The following is a 27,923-nucleotide window of genomic DNA, read 5'->3' as shown; positions in this document are numbered from 1 at the left end:
TGCTGGTCGTTGGCAAGGACTAGGGAGTTTTTTAGGATAACCTATACTAGATGAAAATACTAGATGAAAACCTGGTTCAGTCTGCTTTGCAACAGACACTGGGAGAAAAATCCACATTTCAGCAGGACAATAACCTAAAACCCAAGGCCAAATATACACTGGAGTTGCTTACCAAGATGACATTGAATTGAATAATTTTAATGGCTTAGCAGATAATAACAAAAGAAGAACAATATTTACATGGCTCAAAGAGAAGGAATATAATATCTATTGTTTACAGGAAACTCATTCAACAATTCTAGATGAAGTTGTGTGGAAAAAGGACTGGGCGGGGGCGAAATATACTTCTCCCATGGGCAAAGAAACTCAAAAGGGGTGATGATATTAATTAACAGTAATTTCGATCCAAATGTGCAAATTGTCCAAACAGATCCGCAAGGTAGATGGATGATTTTAAATATGCTATTGGAACATAAACAGGTATGGCTCATTAACCATTACGGACCAAATAATGATGATCCACACTTCTTTGACAATATATATCATATATTATCAACCCTGCAAGCAATACAAGACTATATTATTATGGTGGGAGATTATAATACTGTTTTAAATAGCTGAATGGACTGTAAAGGAAATCACACTACAAACTATCACCCTCATGCTCTTAAGGAAATCATGAATGTCATGGATACATTAGAATTAGTAGATATATGGAGGCTTAAATATCCTGACCTAGTGAGATATACATGGTGGAGCCTCAATCAAGCTAGTCGTCTTGACTTCTTTCTTATGTCATTCTCGTTGGCACCAAAAGTTTAAAAAGTGTTGATATGGAACAGAATGCGTTCGGACCATCATATAATTGGCATATACATTACTCTTACTGAATTTCCACGTGGGCGAGGATATTGGAAATTTAATCAAAGCCTATTGGATGATAACTAGGACAGAGGAATTTATAACTGGGTTTTTTTCGACATAACATAGGTACAGCAAATCACCTTATTGTATGGGACACTTTTAAATGTGCCTTTAGAGGCCATGCAATTCAGTACTCATCTCGAAAACAAAAGCAATTTAGGTCAAAAGAGTCCATACTAACAAAGGAAATAGAAGCTCTAACAGAACAGATAGATAGCAATAAAAACTGTAACATAGAGGCTCAGAATAAATTAGAGGAAAAACTAAATTGAGAAACTTATTCAAGAAAGATCATGTGTAATATATTATAAAAATAAAGCAAACTGGATGGAATATGGGGAAAAATGCACCAAATTATTATTTAATCTTCAACATAGAAATGCTACCAAAAATAATTTACTGAAACTGGTTACAAATGATGGAGTCACCCATGATTCACCAAATTATATTTTGAAGGAGGAAGCAAAGTACTTTAAGCATATGTTTTTGTTTCAGTCGCTTCCATCTCCTCTAACTGAAGCTAATTTTTTTTCTATTGATAATGTAAAATTAACAGCCATACAGAAAGACTCATGTGAAGGTGAAATTACAGAGTAGGAACTTCCGGTAAAACTCCAGGGTTGGATGGCATACCAGTCGAGATATACCAAACCTTTTCTGATGTACTCAGAGGACCGTTATTAGCATGTTTTAACCACTCCTATGTAAATGGTAGATTATCAGACACTCAAGAAGAAGGTCTGATTTCATTATACTGAAACAGGATACAAGTGGGAAATATAAAGATCCAGTCCATAAAAAAAATTGGAGGCCCCTTACACTTCAGTGTTGTGATGCAAAAATTCTAGCAAAATGTAAAGCGCATAGAATTTTAAAAGGTTTTGTCGAACATTATTCATTCTAATCAAACAGTTTTTTTTTACATGGTGATACATTGGAGATAATATAAGCCAAGTACTGGAAACAATAGAACACTATCGGCATATCTATTTATTATGGCCATCGAAATGTTAACTATTAAAATCAGATCCAACAATAATATCAAGGGATTAGAAATCCAGGGCTTAAAAACAAAGGTGTCCTTGTATGCTGATGATTCATGTTTTCTTTTAAATCCACAACTTGAATCCCTCCACAGCCTCATAGAGGATCTAGATACATCTCTGGATTAAAACCAAATCATGATAAATGTACTATATTACGTATTGGATCACTAAAACCTTTTTTTTTTTTACATTACCATATAGTTTACCAAAAAAATGGTCTGATCGTGATGTGGATATATTCGGAATACATATCCCAAATAAAAAAAGTATCTCACTCCAATACATTTTAATAGAATGTTAGCAAAAATAGATAAGATCTTGCTACCATGGAAAGATAAATACCTGTCTATTTGTCTCCCGAGTGGCGCAATGGTCTAAGGCACTGCATCGCAGTGCTAGCTGTGCCACTAGAGATCCTGGTTCGAATCCGGCCGTGACCGGGAGACCCATGGGGCGGCGCACAATTGGCCCAGGGTAGGGGAGGGAATGGCCGGCAGGGATGTTGGTAGAGCATGGCGTTTGCAACGCCAGGGTTGTGGGTTCGATTCCCGCGGGGGGCCAGTATGAAAAATAAAATAAAAAATATGTATGCACTCACTAACTGTAAGTCGCTCTGGATAAGAGCGTCTGCTAAATGACTAAAATGTAAATTTGTGGAAAAACCCTTATTAACTCTTTAGTATTATCCCAGTTTACCTATTTGCTTATGGTCTTGCCTATCCCCTAGCGAACAGTTTTTTTTTAATTATATGAGAGAAAAAAAATCAATTTTATTTGGAACGGCAAGCCAGACAAAATTAAACTGGCCTATTTATATAATGAATATGAATTCGGAGGACAGAAATTATTAAATATTAAAGCATTAGACCTATCACTAAAAGCTTCAGTCATACAAAAGTTATACTTAAATCCGAACTGGTTCTCTAGCAAATTAGTAAGATTGTCTCACCCCATGTTCAAGAATGGCCTTTTCACTTTCATTCAGATTACAACCTCTCACTTTCAGTTATTTGAAAAGGAAATCATCTCCCAAATATCACTATTTCTATAACAAGCGATAGAAAGTTGGTGGCAATTTCAATTTAATCCTCCAGAAACGACAGAACAAATATTGCAACAAATTCAAATATACTAATTGATAAAAAGCCAGTATTCTTTGATAAAATGTTAAAAAATGTATAATCTTCGTATATGATATCCTAGGTAGGACTGGTGGAGTTGTCGCACATGCAGCTAACAAAAACATATGGAAATGTCTGCTCTACCCAAAATTACAACCAAATAATTGCAGCATTACTGCAAAATGGAAAGTGGAAGGGGGAAAAAGTAAGGAACTTGTCTGTCGGCCCTGCATTAAAGAACATAAAGAAAATTGTGATAAATAAAAAAGTATACCAGTTTCATTTAAGGACCAAAGGATTGACAGCCGTCCCATATAGATTGCAAAATAGTTGGGAAGAGATTTTTGACGTACCGATTCCATGCCAGTGTTTATGAACTGATACGCAAAATGACGCCGGATTCAAAACTTAGAATTTTTCAATGTAAATTATTATACAAAATTCTTGCTACATTTTTTGTCATTTAGCAGACGCTCTTATCCAGAGCGACTTACAGTTAGTGAGTGCATACATTTTCATACTGGCCCCCAGTGGGAAACGGACCCACAACCCTGCCGTTGCAAGCGCCATGCTCTACCAACTGAGCTACAGGGGACTGCTACCAATAGAATGTTATTTATATGGGGTATACAATCTTCCCAGCTCTGCAGATTTTGCTGCGAAGAGACAGAATCCTTAGATCATTTGTTTTGGTACTGTTCATTTGTGGCTTGTTTTTGGTCACAAGTCCAGGAATGGCTGAAGGATTGCAATATTTACCTGGAGCTAACCCTGCAGATGGCACTACTAGGTGATCTGAAAAGTCATAGTCAATCGATCAATAATATAATAATACTTTTAGCAAAAATGTTTATTTTCAATTTACAATCTGTAGAACAATGAGAATAGAAGGGTTCAGAACTTTTGTGAAACATCACAGTACAGTTGAAAAATATATGGCAAATAGAAATCCAATATGGGTGGTGTTAAGAGATAGATGGGAGGTGTTGAATGGAGCTGAAGGATGGGACTAATAACAACTAACAACAACTAATAACAGCAAGATAACTAACGTATGGCATGCTGTGTCCATAATAAGTATATAGGTTATAGGTTGAGAGCTTTTGTGAAGGAGCACAGTTGGAGAGATATGGCATATAGAAGCAAACCGGATGGACATCATGAAAATGATCGGAGAGGTTGAGGGTAGAGGAAATACAGGAGTAAAAACAAACAAAATAGAATTATTGTAAAATTGACTGTGTCCATAAAATGTATATAGTATGTATTAGCTGGAAGTAGAGGCCTAAGTGTTGTTGTTCACTAGTTTACTCCAATTAGGAAGGAGGCGGTGGGGTTGGAAAGTAATAAAGGGAAATATATATTTTTTAAAGGATATGTGTATATATATATATATATATATATATGTATGTATGTGTCTGTACCAGTATGAAAATGTATGCACTCACTAACTGTAAGTCGCTCTAGATAAGAGTGTCTGCTAAATGACTAAAATGTAAAATGTAAAAAATGTATGTATATATACACTCCCGTTCAAAAGTTTGGGGTCACTTAGAAATGTCTTTTTTTTTTATAAAAGCAATTTCTTTGTCCATTAAAATAACATCAAATTGATCAGAAATACAGTGTAGACATTGTTAATGTTCTAAATGACTATTGTAGCTGGAAACTGCATTTTTTAATGCAATATCTACATAGGCGTACAGAGGCCCATTATCAGCAACCATCAGTCCTGTGTTCCAATGGCACGTTGTGTTTACTAATCCAAGTTTATCATTTTAAAAGGCTAATTGATCATAAAAAAAATGTTTGCAATTATGTTAGCACAGCTGAAAACTGTTGTGCTGATTAAAGACGCAATAAAACTGGCCTTCTTGAGACTAGTTGAGTATCTGGAGCATCAGCAATTGTGGGTTCGATTACAGGCTCAAAATGGCCAGAAACAAATAACTTTCTTCTGAAACTCGTCAGTCTATTCTTGTTGAAGGCTATTCCATGCGAGAAATTGCCAAGAAACTGAAGATCTCGTACAACACTGTGTACTACTCCCTTCACTGAACAGCACAAACTGGCTCTAACCAGAATAGAAAGAGGAGTGGGAGGCCCCCGGTGCACAACTGAGCAAGAGGACAAATACATTAGTGTCTAGTTTGAGAAACAGACGCCTCACAGGTCCTCAACTGGCAGCTTCATTAAATAGTACCCGCAAAACACCAGTCTCAACGTCAACGGTGAAGAGGTGACTCCAGGATGCTGACCTTCTAGGCAGAGTTGCAAAGAAAAAGCCATATCTCAGACTGCCCATCTTAATCTTTTCTTTTTATTGGCCAGTCTGAGATATGGCTTTTTCTTTGCATCCCGGAGTCGTCTCTTCACTGTTGACGTTGAGACTGGTGTTTTGCGGGTACTAATTAATGAAGCTGCCAGTTGAGGACCTGTGAGGCGCCTGTTTCTCAAACTAGACACTAATGTATTTTAATGATGTAACTATTGGGTGAATTAAGGTATTTTCTTTATCAAAACAATATTTATCTCTGGAGGGAGTTGAGTCTGTGACCTATGGGGTGAAAGGTCATCCATATTAACGGCCCAATTATTGTCAGTGAGGCGTGTCTCTGCATTGGCCTGAATAAATCATGAAGTTCCATCAAAAATTCAACAAGGTCTTGGAGTTGCTCCTCTAACTCAAATACTTATTGAGTTAACTCTGTCTGCTGGTCTGCCTGTCTGTTCTGTCTGCCTGTCCTGTCTGTTCTGTCTATATCCTTCCTTATTTTTCTCTCTGTCATGCCTCACTTTACTGCAGTCTCACTGTCTGTCTTTGTGTTTGTGTGTGTGTCTGTGTGTGTGAATAACTGAATAACTGACCCATTTGTTTGAGTATATACCACATGCAGCTTGCTGTTCTAACCCATTAACGACTTTCTCTCTCCTGTCTTTGAAGCCTTTGAGTGATATCTGTTGAATGTCAATTCACAAGACAAAGGTAACCCAGGACAAAGACAGAACCGAATACAACACAACCACACATATATACACACAAACGCAAACACAATCCCCATATCCCCCGATACACACCCAAACATACACACACCCTCTGACTAAAGATGGTCGTGACCGGGATGTTCTAGTCATTAGTGTCTAGTCCGCCCCCCTGTAGTGAAACTAGCAGGATAGAGGATAGCCATGTAAATGCCTGAAATTCAAAGAACCCAGCGAAAATAAATGAGCCTGATACGTATTCTCCGCTGTGTTCTGTGTAATGCATTTGACAGATAGGCTTCTGAAGAACCACGAGAGCCGGGAACTACAAGGAATATCTCAAAAACAAAGTTTCTCTCATGTTAACATACACACACATGCTGATATTACTGGTGAGATACAGTGCCTTGCAAAAGTATTCATCCCCCTTGGCATTTTTCCTATTTTGTTGCATTACAACCTGTAAATTAAATGGATTTTTATTTGGATTTCATGTAATGGACATACACAAAATAGTCCAAATTGGTGAAGTTGAATGAAAAAAATAACTTGTTCCAAAAAACTCTAAAGATAAATAACGGAAAAGTGGTACGTACATATGTATTCACCCCCTTTGCTATGAACTCCCTAAATAAGATCTGGTGCAACCAATTACCTTCAGAAGTCACATAATTAGTTAAATAAAGTCCACCTGTGTGCAATCTAAGTGTCACATGATATGTCACATGATCTCAGTATATATACACCTGTTCTGAAAGGCCCCAGAGTCTGCAACACCACTAAGCAAGGGGCACCACCAAGCAAGCGGCACCATGAAGATGAAGGACCTCTCCAAACAGGTCAGGGACAAAGTTGTGGAGAAGTACAGATCAGGGTTGGGTTATACAAAAATATCCTAAACTTTGAACATCCCACGGAGCACCATTAAATCCATTATTAAAAAATTGAAAGAATATGGCACCACAAAAAACCTGCCAAGAGAGGGCCTCCCACCAAAACTCACGGACCAGGCAAGGAGGGCATTAATCAGTAAGGCAACAAAGAGACCAAAGATAACCCTGTAGGAGCTGCAAAGCTCCACAGCGGAGATTGGAGTATCTGTCCATAGGACCACTTTAAGCCGTACACTTCACAGTGCTGGGCTTTTCAGAAGAGTGGCCAGAAAAAAGACTTTGTTTAAGAAAAAAATAAGCAAACATGTTTGGTGTTCACCAAAAGGCATGTGGGAGACTCCCCAAACATATGGAAGAAGGTACAGATGAGAATAAAATGGAGCTTTTTGGTCATCAAGGGAAACGCTATGTCTGGTGCAAACCCAACAACTCTCATCACCCCGAGAACACCATCCATGTTTTTAATCGGCAGGGACTGGGAAATTGGTCAGAATTGAAGGAATGATGGATGGCGCTAAATACAGGGACATTCTTGAGGGAAACCTGTTTCAGTCTTCCAGAGATTTGAGACTGGGACGGAGGTTCACCTTCCAGCAGGACAATGACCCTAAGCATAATGCTAAAGCAACACTCGAGTGGTTTAAGGGGAAACATTTAAATGTCTTGAAATGGCCAAGTCAAAGCCCAGACCTCAATCCAATTGAGAATCTGTGGTATGACTTAAAGATTGCTGTACACCAGCGGAACCCATCCAACTTGAAGGAGCTGGAGCAGTTTTGCCTTGAAGAATGGGCAAAAATCCCAGTGGCTAGATGTGCCAAGCTTATAGAGACATACCCCAAGAGACTTGCAGCTGTAATTGCTGCAAAAGGTGGCTCTACAAAGTATTGACTTTGGGGGGGTGAATAGTTATGCACGCTCAAGTTTTCTGTTTTTTTGTCTTATTTCTTGTTTATTTCACCCCAAAACATATTTTGCATCTTCAAAGTGGTAGGCATGTTGTGTAAATCAAATGATACAAACCCCCATAAAATCTATTTTAATTCCAGGTTGTAAGGCAACAAAATAGGAAAAATGCCAAGGGGGTGATTAATACTTGGGGAGAACAAGTTTTTGATACAATGCCGATTTTGCAGGTTTTCCTATTTACAAAGCATGTAGAGGTCTGTAATTTTTTATCATAGGTACACTTCAACTGTGAGAGACGGAATCTAAAACAAAAATCCAGAAAATCACATTGTATGATTTTTAAGTAATTAATTTGCATTTTATTGCATGACATAAGTATTTGATACATCAGAAAAGCAGAACTTAATATTTGGTACAGAAACCTTTGTTTGCAATTACAGAGATCATACGTTTCCTGTAGGTCTTGACCAGGTTTGCACACACTGCAGCAGGGATTTTGGCCCACTCCTCCATACAGACCTTCTCCAGATCCTTCAGGTTTCGGGGCTGTCGCTGGGCAATACGGACTTTCAGCTCCCTCCAAAGATGTTCTATTGGGTTCAGGTCTGGAGACTGGCTAGGCCACTCCAGGACCTTGAGATGCTTCTTACGGAGCCACTCCTTAGTTGCCCTGGCTGTGTGTTTCGGGTCGTTGTCATGCTGGAAGACCCAGCCACGACCCATCTTCAATGCTCTTACTGAGGGAAGGAGGTTATTGGCCAAGATTTCGCGATACATGGCCCCATCCATCCTCCCCTCAATACGGTGCAGTCGTCCTGTCCCCTTTGCAGAAAAGCATCCCCAAAGAATGATGTTTCCACCTCCATGCTTCACGGTTGGGATGGTGTTCTTGGGGTTGTGCTCATCCTTCTTCTTCCTCCAAACACGGCGAGTGGAGTTTAGACCAAAAAGCTATATTTTTGTCTCATCAGACCACATGACCTTCTCCCATTCCTCCTCTGGATCATCCAGATGGTCATTGGCAAACTTCAGACGGGCCTGGACATGCGCTGGCTTCAGCAGGGGGACCTTGCGTGCGCTGCAGGATTTTAATCCATGACGGCGTAGTGTGTTACTAATGGTTTTCTTTGAGACTGTGGTCCCAGCTCTCTTCAGGTCATTGACCAGGTCCTGCCGTGTAGTTCTGGGCTGATCCCTCACCTTCCTCATGATAATTGATGCCCCACGAGGTGAGATCTTGCATGGAGCCCCAGACCGAGGGTGATTGACCATCATCTTGAACTTCTTCCATTTTCTAATAATTGCGCCAACAGTTGTTGCCTTCTCACCAAGCTGCTTGACTATTGTCCTGTAGCCCATCCCAGCCTTGTGCAGGTCTACAATTGTATCCCTGATGTCCTTACACAGCTCTCTGGTCTTGGCCATTGTGGAGAGCTTGGAGTCTGTTTGATTGAGTGTGTGGACAGGTGTCTTTTATACAGGTAACGAGTTCAAACAGGTGCAGTTAATACAGGTAATGAGTGGAGAACAGGAGGGCTTCTTAAAGAAAAACTAACAGGTCTGTGAGAGCCGGAATTCTTACTGGTTGGTAGGTGATCAAATACTTATGTCATGCAATAAAATGCAAATTAATTACTTAAAAATCATACAATGTGGTTTTCTGGATTTTTGTTTTAGATTCCGTCTCTCACAGTTGAAGTGTACCTATGATAAAAATTACAGACCTCTACATGCTTTGTAAGTAGGAAAACCTTCAAAATCGTCAGTGTATCAAATACTTGTTCTCCCCACTGTATGTGCAAGGTACACTGCATATTTACATTCGAGAAATGAATAAATCTAATCTAATTAAATGTTTCAATTAAATAGTCTATGCACACAACATTACTGAGAGCATGTCAGCCCACTCTACCTACATCAGGTTGCTTAGAGAACCTCAGCCTACGCTAAGCCACCATAAGATACAAATGTCACATCTGAATGCTTCTTTCCCTATGCTATTACATGCTAAACACTCCACACTGCTAAGAGGATTTTTGCCTGTGCCAGTTCATGCTATGTTAAAGGTGCAATGCAGCCATTTTTTTCTCAATATCAAATCATTTCTAGGTAGCAATTAAGTACCTTACTGTAATTGTTTTCAATAAAAAATGGTTTAAAAAAAAGCTAAAATAGCTTCTTAGCCAAGAGCAATTTCTCAAGCAAGAATTTGGCTGGGACTGTCTGGAAGTGGTCTGAGTGGGGAGGGGAAAACTGAAAACTAGCTGTTATTTGCAGATAGGTTTGGAACAATCATTCTTATTGGCCTATTAACTAATTTACTGTCTGGTGATGTCACCAGGCAGGCCAAAACTCCATCCCTCCAAAACAGGCCGGTATTTTCAAACAGCTCTTACACTAAAAGGGTATTACTATAATTTTCACAATTTCACAGTATTATTCCAACCTCATAGTGTGGCAATATACAGTGAGCTCCTACAGTATTGGAACATTGACATTTTTGTTGTTGTACAAAAAGTGCTGTAATTTCAAATCAAATCAAATCACATTTTATTGGTCACATACACATGTTTAGTAGATGTTATTGCGGGTGTAGCGAAATGCTTATGTTTCTAGCTCCAACAGTGCAGTAATATCTAACAATTCACAACAATACACATAATACACACAATCTAAAAGTAAAAGAATGGAATTAAGATATATATAAATATTAGGACGAGCAATGTCGGAGTGGCATATACTAAAATACAGTAGAATAGAATACAGATGAGTAAAGCAAAAATATGTAAACATTATTAAAGTGACTAGTGTTCCATTATTAAAGTGGCCAGTGATGTCAAGTCTATGTATATTGGCCAGCAGCCTCTAAGGTGCAGGGTTACGTAACCGGTGGAAGCCGCCTAGTGACGGCTATTTAACAGTCTGATGGCCTTGAGATAGAAGCTGTTTTTCAGTCTCTCGGCCCCAGCTTTGATGCACCTGTACTGACCTCGCTTTCTGGATGATAGCGGGGTGAACAGACAGTGGCTCGGGTGGTTGTTGTCCATGATGATCTTTTTGGCCTTCCTGTGACATCGGGTGCTGTAGGTGTCCTGGAGGGCAGGTAGTTTGCCCCCGATGATGCGTTGGGCAGACCGCACCACCCTCTGGAGAGCCCTGCAGTTGCAGGCGGTGCAGTTGCCGTACCAGGTGGTGATACAGTTAGTAGATATATGGAGGCTTAAATATCCTGACCTAGTGAGATATACATGGTGGAGCCTCAATCAAGCTAGTCGTCTTGACTTCTTTCTTATGTCATTCTCGTTGGCACCAAAAGTTTAAAAAGTGTTGATAGGGGACAGAATGCGTTCGGACCATCATATAATTGGCATATACATTACTCTTACTGAATTTCCATGTGGGCGAAGATATTTGAAATTTTATCAAAGCCTATTGGATGATAACTTGTTTTTAACTAGGACAGAGGAATTTATAACAGAGCCAAAGCAACAACAAAAATGTCACTGTCCCAATACTTCTGGAGCTCACTGTATATAAAACACAGGAAAATCACATTTTTGACTGCACTGAGCCTTTCATTCTCCATATTAGCCCCTGTTTTCATGTTAGCCTTTACTAACATTCTACATTACTACCTTCATGTTAGCTTCCGCTAATGCATTATAATACTGCTTTCATGTTAGCTTCGGCTAACAAGCTACATTACTACCTACCTGTTAGCGTCCGCTAATGCACCATACTACTGCTTTCATGTTAGCTTCGGCTAACACGCTACATTACTACCTACATGTTAGCTTCCGCTAATGCACCATACTACTGCTTTCATGTTAGCCTTGGCTAAAACGCTACATTTAGCCTACGCTTTCACACCACATTACTGAGGGGACTCCTTTGATCCTCCAGTGAGAATTAGCTACACTGCTAGTTTTTCTACCACAGATGACAGCCGTGGGCTGAGTTTATCACACACACACACACACACACACTCACAGAGAGAGACATCACCTGAAAGCTATAAACAGCACTAAACTGTTTACAGAAGATTCCTGTTTTCTTTTATTTCACCCAATCAAAATCACTTCTCAACCGATGGGCCACGACCAAAGACAGACTGACTGCATCAGTGTGAATGACTGATTATGTTAACAGTGAAACTCACCCTCCTCTGTTCTCCTCTTCCCTGGGTTGGAGTGGGCTTTGGTTCTAGGTTCCCCATGTCTGCCGGGCCTCGCCTCTGTCTCTGTGAAGCCATCACAACCATCAGAACCATCAGAACCATCAGAGCCATCACAACCATCAGAACCATCAGCAGAGAAAGAAATACAAAATAACTGATATACTGGTATCCCCCAAAATGCTACGAAGGGAATAAATGCATCCAGAACTGCACACCAACCCATAACCAAAGCACACAATACACATCCACACACACACCAATCCCTCAAACCCAGCAGACATGGCATTACCGAAGCCTTAGGGCTAAATACGGAGCGAGCGGAACTAGCGAACAAACAGAACACTGTGGTGAGTTTTTCATCTGGCGCTGTGGCACTGGCATTAACGAGTTGTGATGATTTAATCTCCTAATTCATTCCGGCCTGTTATTTATTAGGCAGTGGGCTTTTTACGAGGCACTGACAAATCCGGTCTTATCCTTTATTCTTCACTCTCTCCCCTGAGGCCTGAAATAAATGCACAGACGATTTATGAGAAACGGATGGTGAGAACAGAAGGAGGAAGGGGGGAGGAGAGGAGAGTGGCACAGGAGTGTGGAAGGGCAGTGCTGGTTAAGGTCTATGGCCAGCGGTGGTTCTGGGGGGAATCTGGGGGAACCGGGTTCCAGGAAGCTCTCTTCCTCTAACTGTCTCTCTCTCTTTCATCATCCAATTTCCATTCTTTACCCATCCCCTTTTTCTTTCTCCAGTCTTCTATTTATTTTTCTCATTACAGCCAGTCTCTTTGTAGTCCCCAACTTCATTTTCCAGAAATTCTCTATTTTCTCTCCCTCTTTGGCCTGTTCCCTCACTCTTCCTCCTATCTCTACAGTGACATTACTCTTCCTCCTATCTCTACAGTGACATTACTCTTCCTCCTATCTCTACAGTGATATTACTCTTCCTCCTATCTCTACAGTGATATTACTCTTCCTCCTATCTCTACAGTGATATTACTCTTCCTCCTATCTCTACAGTGACATTACTCTTCCTCCTATCTCTACAGTGACATTACTCTTCCTCCTATCTCTACAGTGACATTACTCTTCCTCCTATCAAAAACAGTGATATTACTCTTCCTCCTATCTCTACAGTGATATTACTCTTCCTCCTATCTCTACAGTGATATTACTCTTCCTCCTCTTCCTCCTATCTCTACAGTGATATTACTCTTCCTCCTCTCTCTACAGTGACATTACTCTTCCTCCTATCTCTGTGTCTCTATATTCTCCACTGTCACTCAGACATCCTGCCATTTGACCAGATGGTGTGATCCTTGACAAAAACCAAATGGAGAAAATACCTCTGGCCATTACTCAGACGTTTATTCACCTTGATTATCTATCTCCTGTTTTTTGCATTGCGTAGGAGAAAGGGGGAGAGGAGGGGAGGAGACAAAGGAGGGGAGGAGGAGAGGAGAAGATGATCCATCTATTCTCTCTCTCAGAGGCCAGTTGTAAACCACTAGGGTTATGTATGTTCATCTGATCCTCTCTCTGTCTGTTGTGTTGTTTACACTAGCTCTGTTAAAACAGCCAGCACAGCAGCAGTTCTACACCATCCACCCTGAGGTTCATTTTGGTTTGGGGTTTTGCTTGTTGTTGGTTGTTGTTTTCCCTTCACAAATTGATAGTGCTGCACTACACTGTAAAAATCAATTTCATCGCTGCTGCAGCACCTCTCTGCTACAGTCTCTCTCTCTCTCTCTCTCTCTCTCTCTCTCTCTCTCTCTCTCTCTCTCTCTCTCTCTCTCTCTCTCTCTCTCTCTCTCTCTCTCTCTCATACTCATCTCTCTGTTTAAAAAGGAATTAAATTACTTAGCAAACATGATTGGGCAGTTTGCGCAGCAATAATATAAATTGCTAATACCATTGGTGTGTCTACATATTTGTCTGTGTTAGTGACACATCATGCAGAGCGGGCTAGATAACAGCTCAACCCGAGGTCACTGCTGCTGATACAGAGAGGCTTTTTTATGATGTGGCCAACAACCTATTAAACTCTGTAAACAATGCGTGGCGAGAGCCTGGAGAGCAACACCACAACCCTCAGCACATTAAAATTAAATTAGATACTTGTTCTCTGCTCGGCTCCCGCTCCATTTAATACATCTCACAGCCTCTCATAGACCTGTGGAGCAGGTCTGGTCTGCTGTCCTCTCTCTCTCTCTTTCTATCTCTCTCCCCCTTAAACAGGAAGTACCTGTCGTAAGGACTGTTCAACACTGGTCTGAATCTATGCTTCATGATTGTTTTCATTACGCGGACTGAGATATGTTCCGGGTTGCCTCTGAGAATAGTATTGACGTATACACTGACTCTGTGACTGAGTTCATTAGGAAGTGCATAGAGGATGTTGTTCCCACTGTGACGATTAGAAATGATCCAAACCAAAAACCGTGGATAGATGGCAGCATTCGTACAAATCTGAAAGCGCAAACCACCGCATTTAACCATGGTAAGGTGACTGGGAACATGGACGAGTACAAACAGTCCAGCTATGCCCTCTGTAAGGCAATCAAACAGGCAAAACAACAGTACAGAGACAAAGTGAATTCGCAATTCAACGGCTCAGACACAAGACGTATGTAGCAGGGACTCCAGACAATCACGAGAGGCTTTTTTATGATGTGGCCAGCAACCTATTATAAATCCGTAAGGCAATCAAACAGGCAAAACAACAGTACAGAGACAAAGTGAAGTCGCAATTCAACGGCTCAGACAAAAGACGTATGTAGCAGGGACTCCAGACAATCACTGATTATAAAGGGGAAAGCAGCCACGTCGCGGACAGTGATGCCTTGCTCCTGGACAAGCTAAACACCTTTTCGCCCGCTTCGAGGAAAACACAGTGCCGCCGACGCGGGCCACTGCCACTCACGAGGACTGTGAGCTCTCGTTCTCCATGGCTGAGTAAGACTAAAACTTAGGTATCTTATGGTAAGTGGGGAAATAAGTATAGCCAGTTACAATTGTAATGGCTTAGCAGATCATAAAAAAAGAAGATCCATTTTTACCTGGATAAAAGAGAAAGAAGATAATATCTATTGTTTACAGGAAACTCACTCTACAAATATAGATGAGGTTGGGTGGGAAAAGGACTGGGAGGGAGAAATATATTTTTGTCATGGGCAAAGAAACTCAAAAGGGGTGATTACATTAATTAACCATAATTTTGATCCGATTGTGCAAACAGATCCTCAAGGAAGATGGAGCCTTTTAAATATGCTATTGGACCAAAAACAAATCTGGCTAATTAATCTATATGGGCCAAATAATGATGATCCACACTTCTTTGAAAATATATATAATAATCTACTGAGCTCACAAGCAACAAATGAATCTATTATTATGGTGGGAGATTATAATACGGTTTTAAGTACCTCAATGGATCGTAAAGGCAATCACACTACAAACTATCACCCTCAAGCACTTAAAGAGATCACGAATATCATGGATACATTAGAACTAGTGGATATATGGAGGCTGAAAAACCCTGACCTAGTGAGATATACATGGAGGAGGCTTAATCAAGCTAGCCGTCTTGATTACTTCCTGGTCTTATTCTTCCTGGCATCAAAGTAAAAAAAAGTATTAGTAGGAGACTGAATGCGATCAGACCACCATCTAAGTGGAATTTCCACGTGGACGGGGATATTGGAAATTGTATCAAATTAGATTCTATTAGATGACAACTTGTTCTTAACTAAGACAAAATAATTCATAATTGACTTTTTTCTGCACAACATACAGTTGAAGTCGGAAGTTTACATACACTTAGGTTGGAGTCATTAAAACTCATTTTTCAACCACTCCACAAATTTCTTGTTAACAAACTATCGTTTTGTCAAGTCGCTTAGGACATTTACTTTGTGCATGACAACTAATTTTTCCAACAATTGTTTACAGACAGATTATTTCACTTATAATTCACTGTATCACAATTCCAGTGGGTCAGAAGTTGACTGTGCCTAAGTTGACTGTGCCTTTAAACAGCTTGGAAAGTTCCAGAAAATGATTTCATGGCTTTAGAAGCTTCTGATAGGCTAATTGACACCATTTGAGTCAATTAGAGGTGTACCTGTGTATTTCAAGGCCTACCTTCAAACTCAGTGCCTCTTTGCTTGACATCATAGGAAAATCAAAAGAAATCAGCCAAGACCTCAGAAAAAAAATGGTAGACCTCCACAAGTCTGGTTCATCCTTGGGAGCAATTTCCAAACGCCTGAAGGTACCACGTTCATCTGTACAAACAATAGTATGCAAGTATAAACACCATGGGACCACACAGTCGTCATACCGCTCAGGAAGGAGACACGTTCTGTCTCCTAGAGATGAACGTACTTTGGTGCGAAAAGTGCAAATCAATCCCAGAACAACAGCAAAGGACCTTGTGACGAAGCTGGAGGAAACAGGTATAAAAGTATCTATATCCACTGTAAAACGAGTCCTACAGTGAGGGAAAGAAATATTTGATATCCCCTGCTGATTTTGTACGTTTGCCCACCGACAAAGAAATGATCAGTCTATAATTTTAATGGTACGTTTATTTGAACAGTGAGAGACAGAATAACAACAAAATAATCCAGAAAGACGCATGTCAAAAATGTTATAAATTGATTTGCATTTTAATGAGGGAAATAAGTATTTGACCCCCTCTCAATCAGAAAGATTTCTGGCTCCCAGGTGTCTTTTATACAGGTAACGAGCTGAGATTAGGAGCACACTCTTAAAGGGAGTGCTCCTAATCTCAGCTTCTTACCTGTATAAAAGACACCTGTCCACAGAAGCAATCAATCAATCAGATTCCAAACTCTCCACCATGGCCAAGACCAAAGAGCTCTCCAAGGATGTCAGGGACAAGATTGTAGACCTACACAAGGCTGGAATGGGCTACAAGACCATCGCCAAGCAGCTTGGTGAGAAGGTGACAACAGTTGGTGCAATTATTCGCAAATGGAAGAAACACAAAATAACTGTCAATCTCCCTCGGCCTGGGGCTCCATGCATGATCTCACCTCGTGGAGTTGCAATGATCATGAGAACGGTGAGGAATCACCCCAGAACTATACGGGAGGATCTTGTCAATGGTCTCAAGGCAGCTGGGACCATAGTCACCAAGAAAACAATTGGTAACACACTACGCCGTGAAGGACTGAAATCCTGCAGCGCCCGCAAGGTCCCCCTGCTCAAGAAAGCACATATACATACCCGTCTGAAGTTTGCCAATGAACATCTGAATGATTCAAAGGAGAACTGGGTGAAAGTGTTGTGGTCAGATGAGACCAAAATCGAGCTCTTTGGCATCAACTCAACTCGCCGTGTTTGGAGGAGGAGGAATGCTGCCAATGACCCCAAGAACACCATCCCCACCATCAAACATTGAGGTGGAAACATTATGCTTTGGGGGTGTTTTTCTGCTAAGGGGACAGCACAACTTCACCGCATCAAAGGGATGATGGACGGGGCCATGTACCGTCAAATCTTGGGTGAGAACCTCCTTCCCTCAGCCAGGGCATTGAAAATGGGTTGTGGATGGGTATCCAAGTATGACAATGACCCAAAACACACGGCCAAGGTAACAAAGGAGTGGCTCAAGAAGAAGCACATTAAGGTCCTGGAGTGGCCTAGCCAGTCTCCAGACCTTAATCCCATAGAAAATCTGTGGAGGGAGCTGAAGGTTTGAGTTGCCAAACGTCAGCCTCGAAACCTTAATGACTTGGAGAAGATCTGCAAAGAGGAGTGGGACAAAATCCCTCCTGAGATGTGTGCAAACCTGGTGGACAACTACAAGAAACGTCTGAACTCTGTGATTGCCAAAAAGGGTTTTGCATCCAAGTACTAAATCATGTTTTGCAGAGGGGTCAAATACTTATTTCCCTCATTAAAATGCAAATCAATTTATAACATTTTTGACATGCGTTTTTCTGGATTTTTTTGTTGTTATTCTGTCTCTCACTGTTCAAATAAACCTACCATTAAAATTATAGGCTGATCATGTCTTTGTCAGTGGGCAAACGTACAAAATCAGCAGGGGATCAAATACTTTTTTCCCTCACTGTATATCGACATAACCTGAAAGGCCACTCAGCAAGGAAGAAGCCACTGCTCCAAAACCGCCATAAAAAAGCCAGACTACGGTTTGCAACTGCACATGGGGACAAATATCGTACTTTTTTGAGAAATGTCCTCTGGTCTGATGAAACAAAAATAGAACTGTTTGGCCATAATGACCATCGTTATGTTTGGAGGAAAAAGTGGGTGGCTTGCAAGCCGAAGAACACCATCCCAACCGTGAAGCACGGGGTGGCAGCATCATGCTGTGGGGGTGCTTTGCTGCAGGATGGACTGGTGCACATCACAAAATAGATGGCATCATGAGGAAGGAAAATTATGTGGATATATTGAAGCAACATCTCAAGACATCAGTCAGGAAGTTAAAGCTTGGTCGCAAATGGGTCTTCCAAATGGACAATGACCCCAAGCATACTTTCAAAGTAGTGGCAAAATAGCTTAAGGAGAACAAAGTCAAGGTATTGGAGTGGCCATCACAAAGCCCTGACCCCAATCCTATAGAACATTTGTGGGCAGAACTGAAAAAGCGTGTGCGAGCAAGGAGGCCTACAAACCTGACTCAGTTACACCAGCTCTGTCAGGAGGAATGGGCCAAAATTCACCCAACTTATTGTGGGAAGCTTGTGGAAGGCTACCCGAAACGTTTGACCCAAGTTTAACAATTTAAAGGCAATGCTACCAAATACTAATTGAGTGTATGTAAACTTCTGACCCACTGGGAATGTGATGAAATAAATAAAAGCTGAAATAAATCATTCTCTTTACTATTATTCTGACATTTCACATTTTTTAAATAAAGTGGTGATCCTCTAAGACAGGGCATTTTTACTAGGATTATATGTCATGAATTGTGAAAAACTGAGTTTAAATGTATTTGGCTAAGGTGTATGTAAACTTCCGACTTCAACTGTAGGTACAGCAGATCCCCTTATTGTATGGGACACTTTTAAATGTACTTTTAGAGGCCATTCAAACAATACTCATCATTAAAACAAAAGCAGTTTAGGTCAAAAGAGATTAGACTAATAAAGGAAATAGAGGAAATAACAGTGCAGGTAGATGCTAATGGAAACTGTGCTATAGAGGCACAAAATAGGTTTTGGAGGTACTTATTCAAGAACGATCAAGTGTAATTTATTACAAACATAAAGCGAATTGGATGGAAAATTGTGAAAAATGCACTATATTTTTCTTGAACCTTAGAAATGCTACCAAAAATAATTTACAGAAACTCGATACAAATGATGGCGTCATCCATGATTCACCAAATTATATTTTGAAAGAGGAAGCAAAATATTTTAAGCATATGTTTTCTTTTCAGTCTCGTTCATTTCCACTCAATGATGTTAACTGTAAGGATTTCTTTCCTAATAATAATAATAATAATGTAAATTTACAGAAAGACCTGTGTGAAGGCCAACTTACAGAGGAGGCAATTCAATATTTTCAGTCTGGAAAAATACCAGGGCTTGATGGTATACCAGTAGAGGTATATCAGACCTTTTTAGATGTGCTCAAAGATCCATTATTAGCATGTTTTAATTACTCCTCTAAAAATGTTCAGGTACTCAACAAGAAGGTCTGATTTCATTACTACTGAAACTGGACCCAGGTAGTAAGTATAAAGATCCAGTCCATAAAAAAAAAATTGGAGGCTTACACTTCAATGTTGTGATGCAAAAATCCTGGCGAAATGCATAACACATAGAACAAAAAAAGTTTTACCAGATATTGTTCATCCTGATCAGACAGGTTTTTTACATGGACGATATATTGGAGATAATATATGACAATTACTTGAAACAATTGAACATTATGAAACATCAGAGATACCAGGCCTGGTCTTCACAGCAGATTTTGAAAAGGTGTTTGATGAAGTACGACTAGAATTTCTATATAAATGCCTGGATTACTTTAATTTTGGTGAATCTCTTATACATTGGGTTAAAGTTATGTACAGCAACCCCAGGTGTAAAATAGTAAATAATGTATACTTCTCAGAAAGTATTGAGCTTTTAAGAGGAGTAAAACAAGGCTGTCCGTTGTCTCCATATCTATTTATTATGGCCATTGAAACGTTAGCTATTAAAATGAGATCCAACAAGAACAGGGGTTAGAAATCCAGGGGATAAAAACAAAAGTCTCAATGTATGCCGATGACTCAGGTTTTTTCTTAAGTCCGCAATCTGGATCCCTGCACAGTCTCATTGAAGATCACTTTTCTAGCCTCTCTGGACTAACACCTAATTATAACAAGTGTACCATATTACATATTGGATCGTTAAAAGACAGTTTCCACTACCTTGTAGTTTACCAATAAAACGGGCGGATGGTGAAGTACACATACTTGGTATTCACATCTCAAAAACATAAATGAACTTACCACAATCAATTTCAATAGAAAGATTGCAAAAATAGATACGATTCTGCAACCATGGAGAGATAAATACTTGTTCATTTATGGAAAAATCACATTGATTAACTCTTTGGTCCTATCACAGTTCACTTGCTTACTTATGGCGCTGCCTACTCCAGATGATTTTAAAAAATCATATGAGCAAAGAATATTTCACTTTATTTGGAACGCTAAGCCAGACAAAATTAAACGTGCCTATTTATATAATGAATATGAGTTTGGGGAGCCGAAATTGTTCAATATTAAAACATTAAACCTCTCACTAAAAGCTTCACTCATACATAAGTTATACTTAAATCCTAACTGGTTCTCCAGTAGATTATTAAGAAAGGCGCATCCTTTGTTAAAAAATTGCCTTTTTGTCTTTATACAGATTACAACTTCTAATTTCCGATATATTGAAAATGAAACCTTTTTCAAAGTATCGCCCTTTCTTCAATAAGTCATACAAAGCTGGTTACAATTAAAATGTTATCCTCCAGAAAAGACAGAACAAATATTACAAAGATTATGGTTAAACTCAAATATACTTATTGATTAAAAAAACATTATTCATGGCAAAACATTTTTTTAAATTATATTTATTAATGTTATTATGAATAGGAATGGTGGAGTTATGTCACATATGCAGCTATCGAAAATAGCATATGGTATATGAACTGATACAAAAAACAACACTTGATTCAACACAGTTTTTCTATTAAAATTATTATACAAAATTCTTGCCACCAACAGAATGCTATATATATATATATATATATATATATATATATATATATATATATATATATATATATATATGTATAAGGGGCATACAACAATCTCAGCTCTGCACATTTTGCTGCGAAGAGACAGAATTATTAGATCACTTATTCTGGTATTGCCCATATGTAGCTTATTTCTGGTCACAGGTTCAGGAATGGCAAAATAATCACAACATTAATTTAAAATTAACCCCATGGAAAGCCATAGTCAATCAATCAACAGTATAATAATACTCGTAGGAAAAGTTTTCATCTTTAGCTCACTATCTGTGTATACTATGCGATTAGAAAGGTAAAAAATTCATGTAAAACATCTACGGTGTTAGGTGGGATGGGCTGAGAGTAGCTGAGGGGTGGGATTAAAGAGCTCATGATCGGTAACGGTATTATTGAACACACTACATATAATGTATACCGGAGTAAAATCTAATGTATTTATGTATGTATAATATCTTTGTCATGAGAATGTTATATATAAAAGTATCATGTACAGTGCCTTCGGAAAGTATTCAGACCCCTTGACTTTTTCCACATTTTGTTACGTTACAGCCTTATTCTAAAATTGATATTTTTTTATGTTCTCAGCAATCTACACACAATACCCCATAATGACAAAGTGAAAACAGGTTTTTATATTTTTTTGCAAACGTATTAAAGATAAAAAACAGAAATACCTTATTTACATAAGTATTCAGACCCTTTGCTATGAGACTCGAAATTGAACTCGGGTGCATCTGTTTCCATTGATCATCCTTGGAATGTTTCTACAACTTGATTGGAGTCCACCTGTGGTAAATTTAACTGATTGGACATGTTTTGGAAAGGCACACACCTGTCTATATAAGGTCCCACAGTTGACAGTGCATGTCAGAGAAAAAACCAAGCCATGATGTTAAAGGAATTGTCCGTAGAGCTCCGAGACAGGATTGTGTCGATGCACAGATCTGGGGAAGGGTACTAAAACATGTCTGCAGCATTGAAGGTCCCCAAGAACACAGTGGCCTCCATCATTCTTAAATGGAAGAAGTTTGGAACCACCAAGACTCTTCCTAGAGCTGGCCGCCTCTGGCCAAACTGAGCAATCGGGGGAGAAGGGCCTTGGTCAGGGAGGTGACCAAGAACCCGACGGTCACTCTGACAGAGCTCTAGAGTTCCTCTGTGGAGATGGAAGAACCTTCCAGAAGGACAACAATCTCTGCAGCACTCCACCAATCAGGCCTTTATGGTAGAGTGGCCAGACGGAAGCCACTCCTCAGTAAAAGACAGCCCGCTTGGAGTTTGCCAGAATAATAATAATAATATAATAATAATATAATATAATTATAATAATAATAATAATATGCCATTTAGCAGACGCTTTTATCCAAAGCGACTTACAGTCATGCGTGCATACATTTTTGTGTATGGGTGGTCCCGGGGATTGAACCCACTACCTTGGCGTTACAAGCGCCGTGCTCTACCAGCTGAGCTACAGAGGACCACAGAAGGCACCTAAAGACTCTCAGACCATGAGAAACAAGATTCTCTGGTCTGATGAAACCAAGATTGAACTCTTTGGCCTGAATGCATCTGGAGGAAACCTGGCACCATCCCTACGGTGAAGCATGGTGGTGGCAGCATCATGCTGTGGGGATGTTTTTCAGCAGCAGGGACTGGGAGACTAGTCAGGATCGAGGCAAAGATGAACAGAGCAAAGTATGGAGAGATCCTTGATGAAAATCTGCTCCAGAGCGCTCAGGACCTCAGACTGGGGCTAAGGTTCACCTTCCAACAGGACAACGACCCTAAGCACACAGCCAAGACAATGCAGGAGTGGCTCCGGGACAAGTCTCTGAATGTCCTTGAGTGGCCCAGCCAGAGCCCGGACTTGAACCCAATCGAACATCTCTGGAGAGACCTGAAAATAGCTGTGCTGCAACGCTCCCCATCCAACCTGACAGAGCTTGAGAGGATCTGCAGAGAAGAATGGGAGAAACTCCCCAAATACAGGTGTGCCAAGCTTGTAGTGTCATACCCCAGAAGACTTGAGGCTGTAATCACTGCCAAAGGTGCTTCAACAAAGTAAAGGATCTGAATACTTATGTAAATGTCATATTTCCATATATTTTTTTAATGTCTAAAAACTTGTTTTTGCTTTGTCATGATGGGGTATTGTGTGTAGATCAGAGCATATGAGCGGAGTGGAGCGGTGAGAATCTCAGCTCCTCGCTCACGGAGCTGTTCACCCCTCCGCTCCCCCCGCTCAAAGCCACATCAGGCCAGTCCGCTCATTATCGCTCAGCGCTCAACGAAGTTTGCATCGCGCTCCACTCAAATCGCCCTCTCGCTCGCTCCAAAAAATGAAAAAAATCTGCATGTATTTCACTTTTAGCTTAAACCACAGCCTTACCTCCCAAAGAACTAAAGAGCAACGACAACATTTTCCAAATATAAATGTTTTATTTCAAATTACAAATTAGGCCTAGCCTATGTAAGAAGGAATATACACAAAAAGTCCTGTAAAATTAAACGAATCAATGGGCCTAATTATATAAATAAAAATATACAGGCTATACATCAAAGTTTTAAAAGTAAATTAACTATTAGGCCAAAATTCTGATAACTGAACTTTTGCGCAGCTTGCACGTGGATTAAAATTAAAATTGTCTTATATCCATTGTCAAACTTTAAAATAAAATTTAAAAAAATGAATTGCTTTCCTTATCTACAGTTCTTTTGAGTTCACCTTCAAGAACACAAGTTTGGCCAATGTCTGAGGCTTCAGACTCATGCGGTGGTTTCTTGACAGCAGGCCAGCAGCGGAGAAAACCCTCTCTGCACTCGCAGACCCGCTTGGGATGCTGAACACAATGCGAGCTACTTTAGCCAGGCGGGGAAAAGACGTGGAGTTTTCTTTCCAAAATCGAATAACATCTGCGTCTGGGTTCTGTCTCGGGGATGAGAGGTAATTTTCGACTTCACCTTTGGCGTCTCCGGTTATGCGTAGCTGCTCGCTGAAGTATGACTCGAACAGGCGAGCTCTTTTTGGTTCAGGCTCGGGATTCAGGTCAGCGGCGGGTGGGGTGTCTGTCTCGTGGTACCCGCTGGGAGCATTCATTTCCTCAACTTCTTTTATGAGGAGGTCGCGGATCTCCCCGAGTTTGTTGCATACAGACTCATCTCGGATTATCCATTCTGTCTTGAAACGGGGATCTAACACTGATGCTAAAATGAGATGTTTATCAGTATAGTATATTCCATAGCGACTTGACACGTTGTTTGCCAATGTTTCTGCAAAAGCAGCGATGCCCATTGAAAGTGCAGCGTGAGTGTCATCGGTGAGCAGGGACTTGATTTCTGTGACAGCAGGGAGGATCATCCCCAGGTTCCCCAGCTCCTTCTGCATTTTGTCTGTGAGGTCTGCCAGTGGTGTCAGCACACTGACAAGGTGCGTCAGCTGCCGTACTTGATTCAGGGTGATGTTAGCAACATTAGACTTGAGTTTGTTTTGCCATAACGGGTCTTTTTGGAACAACCGGATTAACGACTGAATCATCCGCAGCTGGCTGCTCCATCGAGTGGCGCAGGCATTTGTGGGGCGGACACCTAATTGGTCGGTTTCCTCTGTGTTCAGGGTGCTCTTGCGTGCACTTTTCACCAGGTGCCCGACTTTCACTAACAGCCTATTAATGTTGTCGTGCTCGTTAATGGCGTCTTTGATCGCCAGCTGAAGCATGTGAATGGGGCATCTCAGATGTAAATTTGACACAGTAAAGTACTGATTTATCATAGTTTCTACATTAGAGGTTATCACTTCCCATGGACTTGCGAGGGCGCAGGTGGTCCCTCATCCTCCTCTTCATGTTCTGCACTGCTGCTGGCATCCGCGGTCACTTCACCCTCCGCCTCCTCTTCAGTGCCAGGGAGGAGGTTAAATGCCTTGATCATGTTGCTGGCACTGTCAGTGACGCACCCGAATCACACGTCGTTGCACGTTCCAATATTTCAGTACACTTTCATACTTTTGGTAAATACGATCTGCGGTATGGTGCCCCTGTATGTGCTCACAGCCCAACAAAACCGTGTGCCCCCAGAACGTCCCATTAATGAAACTGGCCACGATGCCAAGGAAGCTGTGCCCTCTTCTACTGGTCCAAATGTCCGCAGACAGAACGAGCCCATCACCATTTTGCAGTAGGTCTTGCAGTTTGGCTTCCATCTCTTCCAGGGCATGTGGCATGAGTTTGTCCCGTACGGTGTTGTAGCATGGGGGGGTGTAGCCCGGTTGAGCTGCGCTGGCGAAGTGTTGCATCCCTTCGCGTTCTCCTTTACTCAGCGGTTCATAGTCCATGTAAATCATTTTTAAAAATGCTACATCCAGCTCTCTTTTTCTCTCCCTTGTTATGGTTGGGCCTTTGCGTGCAGTGAAGAAACTTTTGAATTCCTCAACCCTTTTCTCTTGTTGCTGCTGCTGCTCCTCTTGCTCTATAAAATACAAATTCATGGACGACACAAATTAAATTAAACAAACCATATATTAGGCCTACTTTGAATGACAAAAACAAATTTGTTTGAATATTAGGCTATATTTACTTTACACTTTTGTTACAAGTTACCCTATTCAACTTGCTAACCTTTTGCTTTCTTCCCAGCGTGTTCACGTAGCACACTTTCGTGTTTTCGAGAGATGTGTCTTTTTAGATTCCAAAATGAATCTTTACTGACTGAAACGATGTCACCACATTCTTTTTCTTGAACCACATTATCATTGTTAGTTAGTTTTATATTAATAGTACACCTGTATGACTTCTCATTTTCCTTTTTGAAGTACTTGGTGAACTCCATTATTGAGCCGAGTTTTGACTGAAAATAGTCTACTGTTGATGACTGTGCAAGACACAGATGGATTCTGGGTCAGGCTTGAGTATGCTTCAGACTCGTGGTGTGAGCAGAGCGAAATTGGAGCGGGACATAGGGCGACGCTCTGTCCTTTTAAAAATGCCGCTCTGCGCTCTGTCCAAAATCCGTCCGCTCGCGCTCCCCGCTCGCTCCCGCTCCACTCCGCTCACATGCTCTGGTGTAGATTGATGAGGAAAAACAAAACAATTTAATCAATTTTAGAATAAGGCTGTAATGTAACAAAATATGGAAAAAGTCAAGGGGTCTGAATACTTTCCGAAGGCACTGTATGTAAAATGTATGTATATGTAAAAAATAATCTGTAAAAAAACTAAAAAAACGATTTTGGTCCTCCAAAGAGGGTGGTGGTGGATGGGTTAATAAAAAATAAAAATACATTTAAGCCTGTTAAGAATCATATCACCTCCATCTTACCCGACACACTAGACCCACTACAATTTGCATACTGCCCCAACAGATCCACAGATTATGCAATCACCATTGCACTGCACACTGCCCTATCCCATCTGGACAAGAGGAATACCTATGTAAGAATGCTGTTCATCGACTACAGCTCAGCCTTCAACACGGTAGTGCCCTCCAAGCTCATCACTAAGCTCGGGGCCCTGTACTCCTTATTCACCCACGACTGCGTGGCCACGCACGTCTCCGACTCAATCATCAAGTTTGCAGATGACACAACAGTGATAGGCCTAAATACCAACAACTTCGAGACGGCCTACAGGGAGGAGGTGAGGGCCCTGGTGGAGTGGTATCATAGTACATATGTATTTATATTCCGGACTCTAACATTGCTTGTGTAAACATTTTCTATATTTCTTAATTCCTTTCTTTTATTTTGGGGGATTTGTGTGTATTGTTTTGTATTGTTAGATATTACTGCACTGTTGGAGCTAGAAACACAGGCATTTCGCTACACCCGTGATAACATCTGCAAAATATGTGTACACGACCATTAAAATTTGATCTGATTGGCTGCTGTTTTTTTTGTGTATCTATTGTGTGCCTGCCTATGTGTACTGTATGAAATCACTACAGTATGTATAGCTTGTTGGAAGAGGAGAGTGTGTATAAGACATTATTTCTACTGAGAGAGTGAGTGTGTGTGTGTGTGTGTGTGTGTGTGTGTGTGTGTGTGTGTGTGTGTGTGTGTGTGTGTGTGTGTGTGTGTGTGTGTTGGACACTGCACTGGCAGAGATAAGGGGTGCTGCTATTTGTAATCCTCCCTTTGTATCCATTCACCAGATAATTCATTACAACTCACAAGTCCACAAATCTGCAGGACATGCACATATACAAGAGCCTGGGCCGGCATTACAGACCCATACATCTTCTGAATACTGATTCTACTGCTGGGGCTTTTGGAAGGGATGTTTTTTATTTGTAGCCAAGGACTCATTCTCTCTCTTCTCCCCTCTTCTCTATGCTTAAGATTGGCTACCGTTTCCGAGCTCCATTAGAAACAGAGAAGAGGAGAAAATAAAGAGGTAAAAGATTCAGGGACAAACATATTGATGAGTGACTCTGAGAGACGAGGATGCAGACCTGGAGGAAATTTAGTATTTTATCATTAGCTGGACACTGATCCAATCTGGACCTGGTGGTAACTACCCAACAAGGCGGGGCAGTGCAGGGCTTAATGGTGGGGGGGATGCAGAGAGGTGTGTGTGAGGGCAGCACG

General features: G+C 40.6%; 1 protein-coding gene across 4 annotated transcripts in view; it reads right to left on the bottom strand.

Moving 5' to 3' along the window:
* Positions 1–27,923, bottom strand: part of LOC121532656 (testican-1) — a 290,839-nt gene that overhangs the window by 121,992 nt on the left and 140,924 nt on the right. For 2 of the 4 annotated variants that reach the window (XM_041838443.1, XM_041838446.1), the window contains one exon: positions 12,035–12,115. The exons of the other annotated variants lie outside the window; for them this stretch is intronic. In XM_041838443.1, coding sequence (XP_041694377.1) covers positions 12,035–12,115 — 81 coding nt within the window. The remainder of the gene's footprint in view (positions 1–12,034; positions 12,116–27,923) is intronic. 4 annotated transcript variants of the gene reach the window in all.

This window comes from Coregonus clupeaformis, chromosome 2 (assembly GCF_020615455.1).
Source record: "Coregonus clupeaformis isolate EN_2021a chromosome 2, ASM2061545v1, whole genome shotgun sequence".
Lineage (NCBI taxonomy): Eukaryota > Metazoa > Chordata > Actinopteri > Salmoniformes > Salmonidae > Coregonus > Coregonus clupeaformis.
The sequence above is the reverse complement of the archived record's forward strand: the minus strand, read 5'-3'. Positions and strand labels throughout refer to the sequence as shown.